This window comes from Atractosteus spatula, chromosome 7 (genome assembly GCF_055471065.1).
Source record: "Atractosteus spatula isolate fAtrSpa1 chromosome 7, fAtrSpa1.hap1, whole genome shotgun sequence".
NCBI classification, from domain to species: Eukaryota; Metazoa; Chordata; class Actinopteri; order Semionotiformes; family Lepisosteidae; genus Atractosteus; species Atractosteus spatula.
The window spans coordinates 42,882,336-42,904,318 of NC_142712.1; the positions used below are offsets into that span (position 1 = coordinate 42,882,336).

The 21,983-nt window shown below is 47.2% G+C and overlaps 1 protein-coding gene across 2 annotated transcripts in view; it reads right to left on the reverse strand.

Moving 5' to 3' along the window:
• itpr3 (inositol 1,4,5-trisphosphate receptor, type 3) overlaps positions 1–21,983 on the reverse strand; it is a 39,200-nt gene that overhangs the window by 8,341 nt on the left and 8,876 nt on the right. Inside the window, exons 3-44 of one of the 2 annotated variants that reach the window (XM_088920441.1) lie at positions 21,533–21,654; positions 21,314–21,400; positions 20,213–20,371; positions 19,440–19,538; positions 18,875–18,958; positions 18,430–18,576; positions 18,159–18,254; positions 16,199–16,243; positions 15,601–15,743; positions 15,186–15,285; positions 14,810–14,970; positions 13,770–13,911; positions 12,954–13,115; positions 12,260–12,432; positions 12,055–12,174; positions 11,593–11,784; positions 10,858–11,109; positions 10,433–10,577; positions 9,917–10,061; positions 9,440–9,636; positions 8,817–8,937; positions 8,669–8,723; positions 8,203–8,368; positions 7,774–7,944; positions 7,349–7,423; positions 6,928–7,047; positions 6,387–6,509; positions 5,932–6,132; positions 5,522–5,773; positions 5,120–5,245; positions 4,825–4,950; positions 4,127–4,247; positions 3,724–3,905; positions 3,474–3,622; positions 3,079–3,187; positions 2,653–2,743; positions 1,943–2,118; positions 1,655–1,817; positions 1,373–1,545; positions 830–1,030; positions 417–527; positions 166–261 (exon numbers count right to left, since the gene is read on the reverse strand). In XM_088920441.1, the coding sequence (XP_088776567.1) occupies positions 166–261; positions 417–527; positions 830–1,030; positions 1,373–1,545; positions 1,655–1,817; positions 1,943–2,118; positions 2,653–2,743; positions 3,079–3,187; positions 3,474–3,622; positions 3,724–3,905; positions 4,127–4,247; positions 4,825–4,950; positions 5,120–5,245; positions 5,522–5,773; positions 5,932–6,132; positions 6,387–6,509; positions 6,928–7,047; positions 7,349–7,423; positions 7,774–7,944; positions 8,203–8,368; positions 8,669–8,723; positions 8,817–8,937; positions 9,440–9,636; positions 9,917–10,061; positions 10,433–10,577; positions 10,858–11,109; positions 11,593–11,784; positions 12,055–12,174; positions 12,260–12,432; positions 12,954–13,115; positions 13,770–13,911; positions 14,810–14,970; positions 15,186–15,285; positions 15,601–15,743; positions 16,199–16,243; positions 18,159–18,254; positions 18,430–18,576; positions 18,875–18,958; positions 19,440–19,538; positions 20,213–20,371; positions 21,314–21,400; positions 21,533–21,654 (5,879 nt within the window). Of the gene's footprint in view, positions 1–165; positions 262–416; positions 528–829; positions 1,031–1,372; positions 1,546–1,654; positions 1,818–1,942; positions 2,119–2,652; positions 2,744–3,078; positions 3,188–3,473; positions 3,623–3,723; positions 3,906–4,126; positions 4,248–4,824; positions 4,951–5,119; positions 5,246–5,521; positions 5,774–5,931; positions 6,133–6,386; positions 6,510–6,927; positions 7,048–7,348; positions 7,424–7,773; positions 7,945–8,202; positions 8,369–8,668; positions 8,938–9,439; positions 9,637–9,916; positions 10,062–10,432; positions 10,578–10,857; positions 11,110–11,592; positions 11,785–12,054; positions 12,175–12,259; positions 12,433–12,953; positions 13,116–13,769; positions 13,912–14,809; positions 14,971–15,185; positions 15,286–15,600; positions 15,744–16,198; positions 16,244–18,158; positions 18,255–18,429; positions 18,577–18,874; positions 18,959–19,439; positions 19,539–20,212; positions 20,372–21,313; positions 21,401–21,532; positions 21,655–21,983 lie in introns of both variants that reach the window. The other variant, XM_088920440.1, reaches the window with a different exon arrangement.

A 21,983-nucleotide genomic window follows, 5' to 3' on the forward strand; every position in this document is an offset into this window, starting at 1 on the left:
CAACAGAAACAGCAAAGGGAAATGTCTGACAAAGGCAAACTAAGAACACTCTGGGCAAACTGTCCATGTAAAACGTCCATAATTGAGGATGCATAGCAGAGCTTCACTGCGCTGGCCTGACTGTGAGCCTGGCAGTGCACAGAGACACAGAGGACTCTGTCCTACCAGCTCCTGGGGCCGCAGGTTGAATAGGATCCGTTCGGCATTCTCGCTGTCATGGCGACTCTCCATCAGGGCCAAGAGCAGCTTGGAGGCGTTGTCCTGTGTCCAGGCAAAATTAAAAACAAAACACACTGCATGAATTACCGACTTACGAAAAATGGTTGAAAAGCTTTGAAACTTTTGGTAACATTAAGGCATAGAGGAAAGAGGGAAAAACAGGAAAGAGGAGAGAGAGAGCAGGGGGTGTTTCCAACCTTCAGCTGAAGCACCATCTCCATGCGGTAGCGACACAGCGGGCTGATGTCATTGAGGATGAGCGCAGTGATGATGTCAATACCGTTGGACTCGTGGGTGACGATGCATGTCTGGAACACAGGAAGAGAAACGTGCTCTAAAGAAGCCTGGTCAGTGGAAGGTGACAGACAGCCTGGAGGACACTTCCTGCTGCAGCAGAAGCAAGCTGATGTCTTGAAAGTGATGGCAATCAACAAGTTGCTCACAACTCTAAAGAACTCATGGGGGGTTGGAGAATGGAAAGAAAAATAAGATGTACATCACTTCAACAGCTGGAGCAACATCAGCAGATGTGTAACTAGAACTCCTGCTTTTTAACTTTTTGTAGATGGGCGGTTTAATGCAGCCCTGCTGGTCTATGACCTGTTCTGACCTGGTTCTCCTGGCAGGGCCCCTGGCAGTACTCAGTCAGGGTCTCCAGTGTCTGAGTGATGAGCCCCACGTTATTCTCGTTGATGTAGAGACCCAGCAGGCCCAGCCCGCCTGTAGTGCTGCCACACATGATGTCCAGGAACTGCAGAGTCTCGCACACTAGGTTGTAGTTGGTCTTGTTGTTCTGATTGCGCAGGAAATTCTGAGAAAGATGGAGAGCAACAGTTACATTTAACTGGAATTAGAATAACAAGACGGGCAGCTGGACAGGTTTTCCTGTTGTGATAGCAGTTCCTGAGTCTATACCGAAAAAGCACATGGAGGGAAGAATCTGATCTTGAATTACATCTGGGAATGTTTAGTACTGAAGAGAGCTCTCAAGAACAGAAGCCAGTTCCACTGACTTATTTTGTACTCTTTATATGGAGAAAAATGAAGAGAAGGGTAGAAAAAAAATCAGAAGAGTAAATTTAGTTGTGTGTACAGGTGTAAATGAAAGTGTGTGATCTGTGTGCACAGGCATATAGACTGGTTTGCTCCTGACCTGCAGATCTTGGTTGTGATTCTCACACAGCAGCTGTAGGAAGCGCAGGATGGGCTTCATGATCATGACTGCAGGACCCATCTCTGCCTCAGGCTCCGGCTGCTCAGAGACAGCTGCACGGCCGGCATGAAGCTTCCCTGTGGAGTCCGCCATCGCGAAATGGGACGGCCCACCTAAAAATCATAGTTACAGCGTGTGTAAAACTAGGATCTGTTTGTAAAGTCCAGTGATCATGCAGGGGGCGGGACAGAGAGGAAAAGAGGGAGAGAGCCTAAGACTCACTGCTGTCCATCTCCTTGGAGTCTCTGGCCTTATTGCTCATCTCGCCCACATTGACTGACACGGTAGCCTTGATGTCTTGCTGCGCGCTCCTCATGCGGTCATGAAGAACCTTGAAGAACTTCTCTGACTTGTTGTCCCCCATCATCAACTTGTAGAATGAGTTCTTCGACAGGAGACAGGGTAATACTGTTAATACCGTCACTCTTCTGACAGAATAATCAGTAAGCAGTGCAGTGACAAAATGTTTTATGATGTGAGCTGACACTTATGTCTATATGTCTCTCCCACCTGGATCTCGGTGTTGCCCCCCTCCAGCAGTGAGATGGCCAGCTGGATGCTCTCAAAGAAGATCTTGTCGTTTTTGCTGCTCATGATGAGGTCAGTGACGAGCTTGGTCCCACCCTCCCTGTCCAGCCGACACTGCACTGCCGCTACTGTGGCCCAGTCCCTGTCCACCTCTAGACCTGAAGCACACAGACTAGGCTATGGTCTCATCTTCATCAAAAAGCATAACTTTTACTCTCTGCAATTACCATTTCCAAGGCTAAAAATAAGTTATGTTACAGTTTGGTGGCACGGTTGTTAGCATTGCTACCTCACAGTGGCGGGGCCATTACGTTTAATTCCTGGGGTGCTCTAAAAGGCTTATCGATAGTGCTGAACAAAATCAAGAAAGCTACCATCAAATAAAACCAACAAGTGACAGGGAAAATTCCTGAATAGCACAGGAGAACAGCTGTTGCTATAGGGAGGGATGCCAGAAATAACCAAAGCTGAAACTGCAGCACACCTTACAGAACAGCATCAATGTACTGTATTACTATGGACTAGCTTAGCAAATTCTAGGATATTTCACGAAAAGGGTTGGTTGAACAATATGGAAGTCTCCTCTGGGCTGCAAATTTTCTAAAGTTCAACATTCGTTGTAAAATAAGTAGAAAAACAATGTTTTAAACACTGCTGATACAGGCACCTGTCTCCTCTGGAACTGTTCTTACCCCCTAAGGTCAGCTCCGGCAGTTCTCCCCTTCCACCACTCTTCTTGTTGTAGAGGTAGTTCTGCAGCAGCACCTTCCTCAGAGAGATGCTCTAAAAGAGAGACCGAAGTGAGGCCATGCACACTGTCTCAGCATGGTTACACCAGCACCCTTCTTTTGGACAGGAACATAACAGCACTGTACCACATACTGTAAATATGCTCAATATCTGTTGGGAAATGGGGCTTATACATTCCTGCAAATATTCTGCAGCTGCTGTATTGTAGTGACAAACAGCAATGCGTCATGGCTCTTCAATGTAATGTAGAGAAAGGCTGTGTGTAATTCTACCTGCAGTCTTGTTAACCAACACTCCAATCCTCCAGAGTAAACAGCAATAACCACTTAACCTCCAGAACACCAGCGTTCTAGCCCAGATGCTCTCACCTTCTCGTCAAAATCATACTTTCTGATGAGCATTTCCTGCAGAGTGCGCAGCACCTTGATGCACAACTTCTCCTCCGAGGTCATCAGTGTTTTGGTGTGTTGGATCAGCCTATGGATGAGATGGCACAGAACACCACTTAATGCACAGAGCCCACAGCAAAGTGCACTGCTTCATGCAGAGCACCTCTTAATACAGAGCTGACAGCATGCAACACATTGCAGTGCTTCTTGCACAGAGCACTCCTTAATCCACAAAGACCACAGCGCACAACTTAACATACAGAGTCAAAGCAAACAACATAGTGTGTTGTCTAGTACTTGGAGCCCACATACAACTACTACAGTACAGTCCAATGCAGAAGCACCACACATAGAACAGCTTGTGCCAAACTAACTTGGAAATGAAGCCACCAGTCTCGCAGCGGGATCGGGCTTCAGTGCCCTCTATAAACAGCAGCTCTGGATGGTGTAGGACATCCACCAGCACAGAGAGCTCTGCCTCTACCAGGGGCTTCAGCCTCTCCTCCAGGGTGTTGATAATGTCCTGGGAGAGAGAGAATGGCTTACTGCACTGCATACTGTATAACTGTTCATCATGGCTGTCGATGGAAAGGGGTTAGTGTGTAAGATGGTGAGAGCTCTGACCTGCAGCTTCTCGATGATGTTCTTGTAGTCCCAGGGGTTGTTGGGGGCAGGAGGCCGGTTGGACCGGGTCAGGCTTTTGTAGTTGGGGTTGTTGCGAGAGAGAGAGCCCAGCACACTGCTGCTCAGCATGGTGCTGATCTGGGCATCTAGGTCCATTGGCAATACGATGGAGCGCCCCTTTGCTGCACAAGACAGACATGGGTAGACCTCTCATACTCCCGCTGTACATCACTGTGCCATTCTCAGACCCATAAACCCAAGATGTTTCCAGCACTCCATTCACGGCTCTGTCCCAAGTCATGCCCCTGGCTGACCCCCCTTAACACATCCACATGCTTCTTCTGTCACCCCCTACCCCCTCCTCACTGCCATGCAGCTGCCCAACTCCCTTCCCCAGTCTCACCGGTCATGGCGAGGGTGCGGATACAGGCCTCCACCAGTGCGCGGTGCTGCTGCTGCAGCCAGGGGCAATCCAGGAGCCGCACTGTGGACTGCAGGAGCTGGATCACAATGGTCTGATGGGTCTGCAGGGGGGACAGGAAACATGGGGCCCCATCACCATCACTGCACAGCACTGGTCCTGGGCAAAGGGCCATTGCAGCTGACGGCCCAATTGATCTCGTCTTTGCAAACAATCAAGACAAGATCCAGATATGTTCTGTGGGTGAAATGTCCTATACTTTTAGACTGAAAGAACAATGCCAGGTTGAAGATCTATGCCTTGGCGTCCTTCAACACTGGAAGAGATCCTTGGATAAGCAACTAACTTACAACTGTACCAGGTGGATCGAATGGCCTCCTATCATCTGTAACCTTTCTTACGTTCTTCTGACCCTGGCAGGATCACTGTGCACAGACAGTGACATCACACACTTCAGATGTCCTTTGTAGCAGGAGTACAGCAAGTGCCTCTGGTGCCGGAGACCAAAGGCATGAGTCCTCCATGGGGGTGATGACAATCAAAGCCTCTCCGAAAGGTAAACAATTCTTCCTATTTTCAGATGATAATTACAAGACATAAAAGGTACAAATGCAGCAGAAGTGGTGATCATGGTCAGCATGGAAGGGATCAAGGGCAGGTAGTGCCATTCTGGTACTCACTTGCAGCGCAGTGCTGTTCTCAGAGAAGGGTGAGCTGAAGAAAGCATTGATGGTGTCCAGGACAACTGTGATAACATAGCGCTCTAGAGTGGGGTCTTGGAACCGCTTCTCTCTCTTATTACACACCTGGAGAGGGAGGCGAAAGGTTGCAGAGAGAGAAACTGGGTGAAAATTTTAACATTTTTTTTGTTAACATAACACTGTTCCCTGTTAAATATACCCAGTATATGAGAGTGTGGTCCAGTCAAGTATCCCAGCTTCAGCAAAGGTATTAAACAGAATTTACGGTCCATACCCTGGCCATGTCCACAGTGAAGTTCTCAAACATCTTCCAGATGTGATTGCTGGTGTAGATCTCCTTCATCTCCACCTCCGTGTCCACATAGCAATGGTTCACGAAGTTGACGTAGGCAATCTTTACCTGCAGAGGGCAATAGCAACTTATACTGAAAAGTAACAGACTCTACACCTAGATATCACCATTCTTCCATTCAGGATGTTTAATCAGCTATAGCACACCCTAAGGAACTGCTGTTCATTGTTTGGTCGAAAAAAAAAACTTAGTTTCTCCGGTTCTTCTGACCTCTGCCAAGTCCCTCTATGTCAAACCCCTTTGTAGAGTGAGAGAAGCACTGTGGACAACTTTACACTTTTGAGGGACTCTTGACCCAAAGTGCCAGCTGTCCCATTGTGATACCTCAGTGATGCAGTCCTCGTGGGTGACGACGCGCACCACGTCCTCCAGGGGCAGCAGCGAAGTGCACTTGATCTCGGTGTAGACATTCTTGCCCTCGGCACAGGCGGCCAGCAGCTCCACCAGAGAGATGTGGTAGCGCAGCGGGCTATTCTCCTGGACGCCCTCCCGTGACTCCGCCATCAGCTCCAGCATTGTGGCAAAGGACGTCTTGTCATTGTAGAACACAACCACGTCTTCCCCTGCGTTTGTCAGCTGCATGTTCAAGGAGAGAGGAAAGAGAGAGTGGGGGGTGGAATTGGACATTGGACAGCTGCCTTGGGTTCAGCATAATAAACCTATTGCAATGCCATGCTCATCACAAAATTAACAAAGAGGCTCCAGAGTGGGAAACACTGGGGGCGCTCTCTTACCTCGGTCATGATCATGTCCTGGCACTTTTTGACGTATTTTCCCTCGGCCTTGATGATGGTGTGCAGGAAGTTGAGATACTGCACATGGCGGCCATGCGTGGCCAGGCAGTGGATGAAGTGCTGCAGGACCGTCTCACTGATTTCGGAGCACAGCTGGTAGTTGTTAGCAAAGATGTACTGCACTGTCTCTGCTTCCAGGAGCTGGTGTACAGAAGGGAAACAAGGACAGAGTGACAGATGTGAGAGAATACGAAAAACAACTCAATGACGTTACAAAGCATTGGGGTACCAATTTCAGAGCTCATATGGGTAGTATAAACAATTCAGTTTGATATTGATGGCTTAACATCCTCTTATACTCTAAGTGACAGAGTATCGCAAAAGAGCAGCTAAGACATCAGAGACCTGCAAATCTTAGGGATGGTTGAAAAATAGGCTGTAGATCCATTACTTACCCCTGGGTTGAGGAAGAGGCTGAGGTTTTTGTGAAGCAGGGCCTGGTTCTCAGGATTGCCCATGCAGAACTTCTGGAGGAACTGGTGAGTGTACTTGATGATTTCTTGCATTTTCATATCGCTCTGAGAAGGGGAAGAGGCAAAAAAGACCATCACAACATTCATAATCCATGCTGAATAGACTCAAACAGCCAAGACACAGCATTTTAGCAAATGCTACAATACTTGTTCACTCACATCACAGATTTGATTTGTCAGCACCTGATGTCTAGTTATAGGCAATGCCATTTAAGAAATGCCAATGTTTGCCAATGCTTATTATTATCAGTTTTAATCCTAATATGAGGGCAACTTCTAACGCCATGTCTGCGGCAGGCTGAGGTCGGACTGAACACAACTGCAGGGCACCAGAGGGAGTACTGGGTGCTAGAGGAGCCTGGACGATGACAGTGTGGTCTCCCCTTTAAGTGGGATGGATCTGACCCTGCGTGTGAAGTCCCCGTGGGGTCACAGCCCAGCACAGTGCCCAACACTCACTCACCTTGTCATAGGAGACCTGCAGCAGATCCAGCATCACCTTGTGGGCGCCCATGTTCTTCAAGAGACGCTGCTGCTTCTTCCACACCCCCGAGCTGCACATCTTATTGAGCCGCTCCAGGATCTGCCGGGGAACAGGGGTCACAGAGAGGTCTCAGACAGAGGTCAGGGGATGTCATGAAAGTTCAGGAGGAGTCAGAGGGAAATTACAGGTGAATCAAAGGTGGGATCAGGAACTGGTTAATGTATACGGAAGCTCAAGGGGTGCTTATCAAGCAGAAAAAACAAACATATATCTGAACACACAGGTCAACATAAGTTATCGTATAAATTATTGCTCAGCCCCTCTAATATAACCACTCTGCCCTGTGCAAACTCATTGGCTTCTAGACCATCCCCAGAGTATGCCAAGGCAGCACAACAACCTCCTTGACGATCTGGTAGTTCTCGTTGCTCTTCTCCGACTTCTCCTTCTTCGGCTCAGGGGCTTCAGGAACAGCCTAGGAGAGGGTAGGGACATTGGTTTCCCAGCTTGCACTGACACAGCCCTGGGGGTCTCCGATAAAACTAACCATACCTCAGTGCAGTAAGCTTTATTTCATTGGGACAGAAATATAAATTGAATTTGTTATTGAAAATATGTGATCTGCTCTCCTAAAACCAGGCTCTTCAAGAAGAATGCTGAATCAACTATGGCTCTCAGGTAGTGCATTTAATACAGTTTTTACTTGTAATGGGTACAGACATGACTTCAAATTTGAGTATTGACCTGGGAAGCCCAGGATCCGTTGTGATTCCCACTCCCTACAAATTGCCCAGCGAACCACCCCTGTGACTATGCAGCCCTAACCTCTTTCTCCTTCTTGTCCTTCTTGTCCTTCTTCCCCTCCCCTCCCCCTGCGCTGCTGCTTTTCTTGTCCACCCACAGCTCTGACTTCTCCACCATGGTGCGCAGCCGGTCCAGGTCGCTCTTGATAAGCTTGTAGTTGTCGACGTCCTGCGCCGAGATCAGCAGCTGGACCTAAGAGAGAGACAGGAAATGGAGAGAGAGAGGAAGGGAAAAAAGAGAGTAAGAGAGAGGAGAGGGAAATAGAGAAAGAGATGGAGTGAGGCTTAAACTACTACAATTCACACACAGTTACACTGGTCTTTAAACTAACATTTGATATTCTGAACATGTGTTAAACATTCAAAAGTTGAATACTGCCTGCCTGAAAGTGATAGCTTACCAGTCAGAAGGTGAGCTACCTGCCCTGAGTGTGGTCAGAAGGCCAGTTACCTGTTTGAAGGTGTGCAAGACCTCCTGTCTCTGGCTAAAGTGTTTGAAGAGCAGCTGCAATGCGCCCGATATGAGTGGGGGGTAGTCATGCATGGTGAGGTGGATCAAAACCCGCAGGAACATGCGACCCCCCTCATCGTCCACTTCCAAGATGCTGTTATTCTTCCTGGGTTGGAGAGAAGGCTGGGTCAGCACAATGCACACGTTCACAAATACATTTCTGTGAGACACCGTATGAAGTGAATTCAGCATATTATCATCATCTTCAGATAGGACTTGCAAGGTCTCTCTCCCGATAACATTGGTCTGCAAGTCTTTTGGGTTTCATCTTCAATTACATAACAGTGTAAGTTACTGGCTAAAATTGTTACAATTAGCCAGTGATTCACATCCTAAAGAACTAGAGGAACAGACCGCTGATAGAAACAATGGGCATCAAGGAACAAACATCAAAAATAGGACTTACCCAACTCCGAACATGGCTTCTGCTTGCTCTCCAATGCGCTGCAGGTTAATGGTAGCTGGTGCAGAAAATATAAAGATACAGATTATGAAGTAGAAGGAAAAGGAGAATGAATGCTTAGTTTCCTGCAGGACACATATCAGAGGGTCACCTGTATGCTCGAAGGCAGCAGTGGCATCTGCATCTTCCATGGGGTACACCTCAACAAACTCCTTCTTGAAGACGGAGAGCAGGAAGGAGATACGATAGTCCAGACGCACATTGAGAATGAACTGGGGAGGGCAAGAAGAAAGAAGAATAAGGTCAGAACAGAGAAAGACTCACAGTCCTGAAACATCAATGTCAGTAACCGCTGCGAGTTAAGAAAATTCCTTATGTAACATAGTTCTCCAGCTAGATCATCCCTAGTGGATGTTCCAATCCATCTCTCACAGCACTGTTCATCCCTGGCAAAGTCATGGAAAGACATGGAGGAGCAAAGTGCCTCCTGAGATGACAGAATGCATTGCTCAGCACTCACAGGACACTGCTTATCATAGCCTACTTTATCCCCAAGGAAAGGATTAAATTGGCTCAATTTAACAAGCAATCAATTAACTAACTGAGAGGTGGTGAGAGCCAGAAGCCTTGCAGGCCTTGAAGACTGAAAACGCACTGCATTTTCCCCAGTAAAAATAGAGCTTTCCCATTCTAAACAAGATTCCCTGTTTTTATTCAGTTGTTCATTTTGCACTTTTTCAACAGGTATCCACTGTGCACTTGCTGAAGGCAAACCTGCATGATCTCCAGAATCTTCAGCTTGGTGTCCATGACAGTCACATCCTGCTTGTCGATGCTGTCCTTGCTGCGGGCCTGAGGGTCAACGCTGACGCTGGGACGTCCTGGACCGCCAAAGATGGACTGCTTCCTGCTCAGGACCATAGTGGTCATCATGTGACCCACTCCATGGATAGAGCGCTTCAGGTTCTTCCCTGTAAGCAGGTGAGAATGTTGAAGACACTCTCTTTGTCCTTCTGTTGTCTACTCTCCATCTTTCCTGATCCTCTTATTCTTTCTTTCGGAGTCCGTAGTTTTCTCTGACTCATCTCCATCTGCGTCTTTCCTGCTCAGCCTTCTGACTCTGCTATTCCTCCTGTGATTGCTTTGCACTGCCCTCCTCTCCAGTGTCACTCTGCACTACTGCCAGCCCTTGATTCCATCCTTTTCTCCCTGGACCCACCCCATGTCTCCAGCCCCGGAGGCTCTGCTCACCAGCCACATCATCCTGGAACATGTTGTGCATGAGGGCAGGATTGGGGATGCAGTCGATAATGCCCAGCAGGGTGCGTGTCAGTCGCAGCAGCTCAAAGAAGCTGTAGAAGCCAAAGTAGATGAGGTGCCGGGCTAGGCTCACAACCTAGAGAGATGAGCACAGACCTTTTAATGAAAACACGACAGCCAACTACTGGCTACTGTCATTGTGTGTAAGTGGTCAGTGTTAAACTGATTTTATCATCTAATGATGAGTTCTAACGCAGACCTAAAAAGAAACAGCAGACAAACTTATCGTAGTTACCTTTGCAGATGTGGCTCTTACAAGGTCAGGATTTCCATTAAAAAAATCACAATCTAACCTCAAAGAGCCTGGCTTTGGGAATAAGAGTAGATCATGTGAATATGGTTGTGTATAGGGGATATGCCTGGCGAAGTTTAAAACACAGACAGCTACAGAGAAGGGGAAAGACTGCCTGTGTCTCTGTCCTGGAGGTGGGGGGACGGTACACCCACCTCATAGGTGAGTTTGTTCTTCTCATCATTGGAAAAAGGCAGGTCGTCATTCAGCACATTGTTCAGGTACTCCTCCATAAAAGCCATGGTGTTGGCAAACTTGTTCTTCTTGTTGTCCCGGGAGTCATCCATGTTGGAATCATAGCTGAGAAGCAGAAGACAGGAGCATTCCAGCACTGGATTAATATTTATGGAGAGAAGTGTTTCAACACTGGATTAGAATTTATTGCAGTCCTGTACTAAGATGCAATGTACCATGTGGTCAGTGGGATTATACAGTTCTGGTTAATACTGCACTATGCTGGGTTGTACATGCCCCTGGGGTAACAATCATACTGTAGCTCTCGGAGAACCACACTGGTTTTAAAATGGCTGAAAGTGAAAGTAAGAGAGGTAAACTGAAAACACCGCCTCAGCTTCCTCACTCTTTGATGGTGATGGCAGTGGGGATTTCAGTCCACAGGCGTGCAAACTTGACGGGTGTGACCAGCTCCTGGGGGTCGCGGTCCACATGGGTGTGCAGCATAAGGCGACAGAAGGAGGCACGCAGATCGTAGGGCAGTGCCTCATCCATCATGCACAGGAAGATCAGCTCTACATCCAGCTGCTTGGAGATCTCATCGATAGCCAGGTACTGCCGGTCCAGGCACATCCGCGCAAACAGCTTGAGCTGGTACCTAAGACATCAGGAAGGCTGGATGTGTCAACCACTCATATGGACATTAAACTAAAAGCACACCCAGGAGTTTTTGACCATTGCAACTAATGGCTTTTTAGTACTGACAGCCATCTGTCCTTGTGTAAAACCCACAGTACAGGCTGCTGAAAATGAGGTCTGAGCCACAACATATCAAGACTCTTTTTATCAAAGGGAGAGATATTAACAAGCTTTGCTCTTTGTTGTAGAGGGACCAGAGTGCACCTAGAAGAACTGAGGAGTGATGGGACAGGTGCATCTGCAGCAGAACGTTAGTCAAAGTACAGTTGCCAAGAGAGTAGCCCAGCTGTGCCATGTGATGACTGAGGCAGGTGTACGTGTTTCAGGCAAGCAGCAGGGTAGCTTTCTGTGTAGGTTAGTTATTCAATGAGCCTGAGCAACATAAGTGGTAGAACAAACTTCTCTGTACATTATCATGCACACGCATCTGTGCCAGGAATACCTGTAGTAAGTGAGCACATTCTCATCATGTGCATTCCCCTGCCGGGCCTCCTGCGCAAGTTGCCGGATGCTCTTCTCTTGCTTCTCGTTGTTCTTATCTGTCCACACCAGCCATACCTCGTCCTCATCACCATACTCCTCCAGGGATATACTGTACTCTGTGGTCTGAGGCATCTCCTTGGGCACGCGGCGCCTGCACACACATGCGTACATTGGCATGACATGTCTGCAATCACTGTTTCATGAGAAACTCCACATCTCACTGTCGCTCAAGATGTGAATATGTTCGGAGCTCCTGTGACAATTAAACAGTGAATCTCTTCACAAAAGGAAACATATTCCCAAAATAATTTGGAATGGGATGGAATATATGTACCACGTAGACATACTGCACTCCTGGACACAGAGCCCCTGCAGTACACGATCCCTGAGGAGGGAAGACATGGGGTCAAGCCTCACTCACTCTGTCTTGATGAGGATGTCCTGGTTCTTGGGGTCCAACACACACTTGCAGATCAGCTCCTGTGTGACAGGGATGGCCACATGATTGGATACACACAGGTCTGACAAGTAGTCCAGGAACCTGGCCAAAAAGGAAGGATATTCCATGAGCACTCTGGGAAACAATTCCACAGCAGTCTGATGCCCTTCCAATCAGTGCTTCCTACCTTGGCTCCCGGTTCCTGCGCACCAGACTGACGAAGGTCTCCACCTCAGTCTTGGTGATGTGCTTCTCCAGCAGCTTGCGGTTGTTGTGCAGCAGTGCGGTGATGGTGTCCTCAGCCAGAATGTCATAGCCAATCTGGGACTGCATCACGCCAAACTGCTTGGCAATGTGCTCCTGTTATGGTGATGGAAGGGGAAGGGTGGAGTCATGTCCTCAATACCTTTTCATAACACATGTTGAGCAAGGCAATTGCACCACACCCAAGTGAAGAGCTCTGCAGGCCAGTGGAGGGAAAGGTGAGACTGCGGTGCTGTCTTATGCTGCAAGAAGCTGATTAACAGCACTGTCTCATCCATATCTCTTTAGAAAAATACAATTTGGAGTGAAGGACTGACAGCTCTAAAGAAATGTCCACATGACTAAGGCACCTTTAAAGCCCCCTATTTAATTAAAGTTGATCCCCATCCATCTCATCTAGCTCCCCTATAACTAAATGGTTGCGAGATGTCAATGTGCAGCATATGAATGAAACCCTTTTTTAATTAAACATATTATGATTTCTGTCAAATTTACACAGTAGTTCAGTAAAAGAGCATGCAAAACCTGCAAACATGTCCTGGCAGAATGTTCAAGTCTCCCCAGTTGTCAGCTGGCTGTAGGAGCTGGTGCTTGGGCCTGGCAAACAAGAACCCCACCTGGTTTTTGCGATATTCCTCCTGGGAGTGGCGCAGGACACGGTAACACAGCCGGAACATGTATTGGTAGGGTGCATTTTTCTGGTCTGCCAGCTCCTCAAGGCGCAGGAGGGGACCTTCTGCACCTTTATCCTTAAAGGGAGCCTTCAGAATCCCGAATATCTGGTGCAGGAGAAGTGCACAGGGAAAGACAAAGCAGAGAAGCAGAATTGGATGAACGCTAATTTTCAACTACTGCAGAGCTTGGCTGGTGGGAGCCTAGAACTTCAGACCTTGGCCTATATGGTCTGTAGCAGACCATGTCTACCTGTCTTACTGCCCTATTAACATTTACTACACCATAGTTAGAGCAGGTTCTTCCCTGTTAGCAGGTCATACATAAGCAGTTGAGAATGCTGAGCAGGACACTCTCTTTGTCCCTGATCCTCTTAATTCTTTCTTTCTGACTGTAGTTTTCTCTAAGCAAAGAAAACCTGTAGTTTTTTTTCCAAGCAAAGAAAAAAAAAATCAGGAAGCTTCAAGGGAAACAGGGTAAACCTGGAAATATATGTTTAAGCATAGAACATCAATCCAGAAATTTGGTAAAACAAAGTAAATTCATGAGACAAACATGGGGAAACTATGGGAAAATTACAAAACCAAAGGACAAATCGACTGTGGCAAACTATACTTAAGATGGCATTGTTGCTTGAAACTGAGTTTCATAAGATCTGTGTGCTCAAGAGACAGGGGATATGACAACACACTGGGGAAACTGAGACCAAAGACAAGACATTGTCAGACCCTTACTGTCCTGCCCTGCAGAAGCACCCCTACCTGTTTGAGGATGTTCTGCTCCCTCATGAGTTTCTGTCTCTCTCGGTTGGGTTTGGTCATCACCACATCCAGCACGGACTGGCCAGTGTTGGGTGTGTCCACCACGAAGAATACCAGGTCCTCCAAAAGCTTGATGGCAAATCTGAGGGACAACAGGTAGATGACTAAGTGGAGGAAGAGAGACCAGGAAAACGAGAGAAAGGATGACAATGGAGTGAGAGATGGAGAGGGGTGTGAGAGAGAGTGTCAGGAGTTCTGCAGGAGAAGGAATGAGAGGCCAGGGTGTGCAGTGAAAAAGTTCAAACTACAAGTTCAGAGTGAATACTGACAATTAAATACCACTACACCAACCAGCTCTGTCTGCTGTTATAGCACAGAAATGTTTTAATACAGCATGTTAAAGACAAATGGAAGTGCTGTGGTCAGTCATGCTGTCAACCAGATGGAGAGGAGAGCAGGACAGTAGTGCTTTGTGGGACATAACCCTCTGTGTCTCACCTGGCGTAGGTGCTGCTTGGACAGCATGAAATTAGAAGTGTCTCTGGTTATTAACACACTTGCACTGTCAATATACACAGACTCACAACACGCCCCTCTTACAAGATCACACCACATGCAGTCGTCAGATAATGCCTTTTAAGTGTGGCAGTGCACATCAGCTCAGCATCCAGCATATTTCCTCTGATGGGCTCCATGAACTGGGTCTAAATCCACAGATGTTTGTTAGCGCCTTGAGGTGAGTTTCAATCAATGGAAAAACAATTAGATCTGCACTAAAGACGCAATATCAATTTTCAATACAAATTCACTTTTTCAGAATACATATTCAGCTACACCGGACAGAAGTTTTTATGGTGATACAGAATGTTATGATTTTTCTAGTTTTTAATCTCATTAGGTAGAGCGAAACCAAGCTCAAATGTTATGATTTTTCTAGTTTTTAATCTCATTAGGTAGAACAAAACCAAGCTCAACTCTAACCCCTCCCTGTGTTTCACAAAAGGAATAAGAGTTAGAGGTCGCCTTGCCCATCTCTGTACCTCCTGTCATTCTGGCTGATGAAGCCCTCATTCAGCTTGTCCACTACAGTGGCCAACATGAAGCTGGCATCATTGGCGAAGTCCAGGTCCCGGATCTCGGACACGGGCACAGACACAATGGCGAACGCCTCTTTATCCTCCTTAGTGGGACACGTTCCCAGCTGGGTGAGAGGAGACAGAGAGAAACTTTCTACACCAATCTGTGGAAACAAGTGTTCAACTACAGCACTAAAATGCAGCAAAGACGTGCAAGAATGATAGCTGGCACGACTGAATAAGCCTCAGTTTACTAATTTAATGCTGGGACGGCGGTTGCGACTGTGGCTAGGTTTGTAAAAAGGCTTCAGAGTCGTAGTTTAAGAACTGGTCCTCTTACCATGAGCCTAATGGGACGCTCCTCGTCAATGTCAATGGGCACATTGGTGCTCTGAATCCAGGTGTTGGTGCAGAGGTGACGCAGTCGGACATACGAGTTCCTTAGGTTAAAGAATTTCAACTTTTATTTTGATGCACAATTAAAAAAAAATCTAAATAAACTGATTCCCTCCTATCCCCCACAGTCTTGGATGCAGACAGATTTGTTTTCTGATTTTATCCTTACAAAATGTATGTAACATTTTAAATCTAATACCAGGACCATAAAAAAGAATGAAGAGTAGTGCTGTGTTCTATGGCAAGATTTACAGCTCACTACACTGTGTCCTAGAACAAAGCACTACCTCTACCTTGCTGCAGTAATCAAGAGTGCCATCTCAGAATTGCTGCAGCGTGTTCAGGAGGCAAGTCTGTACCTTGGCACAAAGGAGTCGGTTTTCTGCAGGGTGGTAGGATCCAGCTCAAACAGAGAGGCGATGTCGTTCCCATGAGGCACAGCAACCAGCTTGTACTTCACCTTCTCGCCCATGTTCCTCTTGCTGCTGCGACCTGTGTCTGACTGATGCCGAGGTGGAAAATTCATCAGTGTTCAGCAAGAGTGACCACAGCTCTGGCCACTGAACTGGACAAGCTGTCCTGCATCCCTCAGCCTCTGCCCAACTACCAACCATGGCAGCTCCAGTGCCCAGTCACTCAAGAGGATGATCGAGAGTCTACATTCATAATGTATTTTCTTTATAGTGCCTCACATACTGTACCTATCTACAAAAAGTACTGTGCTTACATCCACTTAAAAAAGATCCTATATTTATTTTATCAATCATTATACACATCACAATATATACTGTAGATACTATCCTTATTATTTCTTTCACGTTTCAATTGATTTTAAATTTATGTTAGTATAGCCAGATTTTTAAAAATGTTTTTATTGCTGTCCCACAGGTGAGTCTGCTCATTCCCTTAGACACCTCACTAATCCCTCGCCCTACAGCCTGATGAAAACATACTCACCACTGATCTGGTCTCCCCATTGTCTCCCTTGTAAGATGGGTTTTCCTGCAATTCAAGCACAAACTGTCACAGTGCTGAACACACTGCAGCTTTGTCCTGTACTGCTGGGCTGTTTTATGATATAAATTTATCATACAGCATGATGTGACTTTACATGCATTATAGCATATATATATATGCGCATCACAAGCTGTTTCATCTTATTTTGTTTGCAATCAAAAACAAAATAAGATAAATCCATGATTAAAAAAATTAATATGTAAAGTATGACAATGACTGTTTGGTTATCAAATCCATACATCATGCTTCAGACATCAGTAGGTAATCAATTTAAAAAACTAAATTTATGGAAGGAGAATGTGCCATGTCATTTGCCAAAACGCTTTATACCATATGGTGTCATGGGAAGCTGGAGCCTACCTGGCAAGCAACGAGCACAAGGCAGGGTACACCCTGGACAGGACACCAATGGCAGGACAAGTGCAAGCCAATCAGACATGGGGACAATTTGGAGGCCACGGTAAAGGCCAAGGGGGGCAATTTGGCCCCGACACTGGAATAACTCCCTACTCTTATCGAGAAATGCCCGGGGATCTTTAATAACCACTGAGAGTCAGGACCTCAGTTTAACGTCCCATCCAAAAGACAGCGCCCACTACAGTATAGTGTCCCCGTCACTATACTGGGGCATTAGGACCCACACAGACCGCAGGGTGGGCGCCCCCCGCTGGTCCCCACTAACACCACTTCCAGCAGCAACCATAGCTTCCCGGGAAGTCTCCCATCCAGGTACTGACCAGGCTCAACCCTGCTTAGCTTCAGTGGGTAGCCAGTTGAGAGCTGCAGGGTGATATAGCTGCTGGCTGGAAGCAGAATATGAAAAACAGAAATCGTTTTATTATGTTTTCATCAAGAGTTGGGTCCCGTTCAAAGACACCCCAAGCCTCCTGTACCACCTAAATAAGTATTAAACTGGCAGAATCAAATCTGAAGGCTCAGTGGCTGAAAGACCAGATTCTTACTGAAGAAAATGGAGAATTTGGATTTTATGAACAAGTATTCTAGCCCCTCGCAGTGATTGATTTGAATAAACATATTAAATCACCCTGTTTTGATTGTGAGACAGAACACCGGATGCCCTTCGCAGCCTGGGCGTTAGCAGAGAATAGCTTGCGCAGGCTGGCACAGGGCACAGGCCAAGAGAGGAAGAAACAGACAGAGACCATGAAATCACGACCAGAGAGAGCCTGAGGATGATTGTGGAGAAACAAAACGCAATGGGAGTGCTGACTGGTTTTCAGAACATACAGGGAGCACAATGGCTGGGCATGGGCACCGCAGAAACTCCTCCGGACGGCCACAGCCTAAGAAGATCGAAAGCTCGGGTTCGAGTGCTGCTGCCGATTCTGCCCATGCATACTTCGTAGTTTCGATTCCCTATCTCAATGTTCCTTAAGCAAGCTGACCACCGCACATCTGGGGTGTGATACTGCAGCTTTTAATCATGCATGTACTTTGTCATGGTTTTCCAAATGTGGAATTACGTTTCACCATGCTTTTCTCTTGTGTGCATCAGAGATATCACCACAGAAATTAATAAGAGCTGGCCATCACTAACTCAGCAGGTCCAGCGGAGATCCGGATCTTTTTATTTAGGGATGTGCAGGAGGTGCACAGTAAACAGAGTGTGCCCAAAAATATACAGCGAGATTTCCAGAGAACCAGCAAAGAAGTGCACACAGTTTAGACAGAAAGGACTGCAGTTTCTGGTGTCGTCAAAAAGTGATGCATGGCTGGACATTTATATCGAAGGCCCCAGCTCCCTCTCCGTTTGATGAAGGATAATCTCTGCGGTACCCGCGCTTACAGGAGTGCCCTCGCCTGCCCGTAGAGCCCTGGGAGGAGTGCATGTGCTAACCTGCGTCTCAGGCAGTCTGGACTCCAGTGCTGTTCCTCTTACCTCAGCCGCCAGGTAGTTCCCCGTGGCCAGATGCTTGAACCGGTACAGGCTGTTCCAGTGGCCTGCCCCACCACGGCATGGGTCGTGATGAACCACCTGCCGAAAAACCCAGAGCCTCTTAGTCACGGCCACGCACTCCACACAGCACAGAGGGACAACCAGCACGCCGACTCGGTCACTGGGGTGTGAGCCGTTGTCCAGTCAGCTCTGGACAAAGATGATGCCGGAGCATATCGTTGCTGCACAGGTGCGAGCATGCAGTAGGACCCACCTCAACCTCCCAGAGGGCATTGGAGCTGGTGGCGGAGGTGGCGGACTGGCGCAGTGTGGTGCGCAGAAATACATGCAGCTTGCCCTTGTACTCGTCGCATGTCAGGAACTTCTCTTGCTCTGCGTGGAACAGACGCACCACGTCCCCCTGGTACATGGGAGACAACAAACAGAAACACAGCCACTAAGCCACCAACATCCTGCACACGGGGGACCCCACATTGACCTGGATCCTTCCTTTTCTCCACGTCCACCTATTCTTGATTTCTGTATTTTAAACTCCTTCACTTAAATAACATAACTTTGGCCTTTCTTATACTTTCTTTCTAAAGACTGGACAATATGCTAATGTAGAACAATTGCACTAACCAGATGACAGTGAAGAGCCATAGGCTTGTGTCTTGAAGGATTCAGGGCTCCTGCCCTATTACAGCTACATCACTCACCCCTTTCAGCACCTCGTCTTTGTGGTCACTGAACATCATGAACAGGTTGATCTTCCAGCTGGTGTTGCAGTTCACGGAGTTCACCTGCAGGGGGTGAGGCACACTCAAATGCATTATTTTGCATTAAGGGGAAAAAACACAAATGCAGGGGGATCTTTCATCAGGGGTCACGCAGATCTCCTTCAGCAGAGACCATATTTCTTCACCACCCTGCATGAAAGTTTATGACGGTACATCTGCATGATAATTTCACCATTTCAATTTGTCTGTATTAAACATTTACGCTGTACTGCAAGGATTTCTCACTCTGTGCATTACCATGTACTTTACTGTACTCTCTTTTTAACATGGTGCAGAGCAGTAAATTTTTATGAGGGTGGTGGCACCATCATATAAGGGTGATGCTTTTCATTGTTCAAGGCTTATTTCACCCAGAAGCTTTCCTGGGAAATGTCTTGGAGTCTGGAAGTGTTCAAAACTGCTCTGTGGGTGTGAACTACTGTTCCTTTTTGCTGCCGAACAAGCTGGTCTGTCCAGTGTGAAATGGGGGATTTGAGACTCTCACCTCTTTAGAGCCAGGATGGTCAGAAAGCTCATAGTTGCTGGCGTGGAGTGGCTGTCCTGCATTCGCTGGGTTTAAGATCACCTTGTCTCCAACCACCACCTGGAATGCAAACAGCCACACCACTGACACGCCTGTCAAGAACAGTCCAAGCACACGAGGATCATTCTTACACGCTGAGCACTGTGCAGAAGAGTGTGTCTGTGTGCATGCGGTGGGCTTGCAGGGGTTTTGACACATTCAGTGATAGAGGTAGTGGGTTAAGTATTTCAGGTGTCTCTGTTTTTGTAATGAACGTGTGTATGCAGCCTGTGTTCTTAAAGTATTAGTCCAGTTGCTCTCTATCTTTGAGCTGAATATAGGTGTGAGTGCGTGTGGTATTATTCCAGGTGTATTAGTCTTTGTGTTGAAGGTGTGTAGATGCACAGCACAACTGTGGGCGTGTATAGGGTGTGTTAATCTGAGACGGGACTCTCACCCACATTCACTGTGTGCTTGTGTACTGGTACAAAGTTAATTCAGAAAGCTCTGAGCCTCATGCAAAAGAAGAAAACTGACTGATGACATGCTAGACTCAGAGGGAAAACTAAAAGAAGTGTTTAACTAAAAGAGCAAGTGTTTTTTTATCTAGAATCTCCAGTTTTGATTTCATGTCCAAACATCACATACACTTTCTATGAAATGGACTCATTTTAAATTCTTCAGTCCACTTTCATCAATCTGACCAACTTCAGTGTAACAAGTGTGTGCACATGCGAGTGCCAAGGGTCTCTCACGTTGTCCCCGTTGGCGCGCAGCTTCCAGAAGGGCTGGATGAAGAGCCAGGAGCCCTCGTTGCCCGTGCTGTCCAGCGTCACCCTCATGGCGTTCTTCTCCAGCAGCGCCGGCAGCCTCTTGTTCACCGTCAGGTACTTGTTGCTCTTCATGTGCAGGAGCTGCAGAGGCAGAATAGGAGCCTGTGCTTGGAGAAGATATCCCAACAGAGTAGCAGTACAGCGCAGCGGGAACAGGAGCTCATCCAGTCACACTGAAAGGCTGCCAAGTGAGTCATTTATTGATCCCCTCCATCTCCCCAACACACACCACACAACAGAGCAGAGGCATTGTCAGCTAAACAACCACCCTGGTCTCCCCACCATCCCATCCCCACCCCATCTTGCTAAATAAACCTGAGTGTTAAAAATGGGCCATCTCTAACCACAAGGTCACCCTGCCTCCTGTAAAGCAGCTCAGCACAACTGGGTCACGGTTTTTCCCATGTGTCTCCCAAACCCCAGACCATGCATCCTTCTGAGCCATTGAAGAACACATTCAATGGGCCTCAGGGCTTAACACTGCAGCCCCTCAGCGAGGACCTCATTCTTTGTAACTGTTCTTAAAGCTATGACCAGGATATAACTCACCCTAAACAAATTACTCAGGCATTGTTTTTTCAAGGTATAACATGAATGTCTTGACCTGATGGGGTATAAAGCTGTCAGTGACTCATGTGCCACACCTTGCAGAGCAGGTCTGGCTCTAATACCCAGTCAAAATCTCCTGTCTAACATGTCTGGCTCTCATTCCCTGCTTGACCCGTGTTTGCTTTCAGATTAAGAAGGTTAGCAAATATTTGACACGGAAGTCGAACCTGGAGTTTCGGAGTTCTTAGAAACACGCTATTCTCCAGTGTTCCGTAGTCTAAACACAAATATAATTAATATAATTATTATTATTTAGTTTTCCTCCCGTATTCATGTGTGGATTGTGAACAATTCAGAGAAAAATTACTTGTCAACATTTTCCCCACTTTGGAAAATCCATGTTCAAGAACGTACATGCATTTCAGCTCCAGGGGGTCCTCAGGTGAGCCCATACCTGCTGACTCCCGCTCTCACCTGAATGACACTCCCGTATTTCACCACCTCTCCGAGGACCTTCCTGTTCTCCGTCTCGTTCTGCTTCTGCTCCAGGTTGGCCGCATGCTGCGGGAGGGCAAAGGTGAGAGCAACACGTCAGCCGGGAGCATCCTCGTACCCCCATCTTCACTGCACTCCGCTCTGCTTTTCCCAGGCAGCCAGAGCGTTCTCAGAATGCTGTGTTTTCAAGCGACTCACCTGTAGTTTCTGTAGGAGCACGACATCTGCGATCTTGTCTTTCTCGTGCTTGGCCTGCTTGGCTTTCCAGAACTGTTTCTGAGCAGAGTAGCGGTTCATTGGATACACCTTGAAGAGGCAATCTGGAGATGGGGAGTAAAGGAGGGGTTGTACAGCGGAGCATCACAGAAACAAAGAGTTTTCCTGATAGCTCAGCAGACGCAGCAGAATTTAACCTACAGGATTTGTGTAGGAACGGTCAGAAAGGGTCCAGGTGACAGGAGCTCCACCAGGCACATCCTTACTTGCTCGGTTCCTCAGCATCTAATCTGTCCAGAATCTCTCCCAGACTTTTCCTGAGGCACCTCATGAGCAGCAATTGGACAGTTTGTTCCAGACAACCACAATTCCTTGCGGAAAGAAATACCTCTTCTTTTCAGCTCTGATTACACTCTACAGTTGTGACCATCTC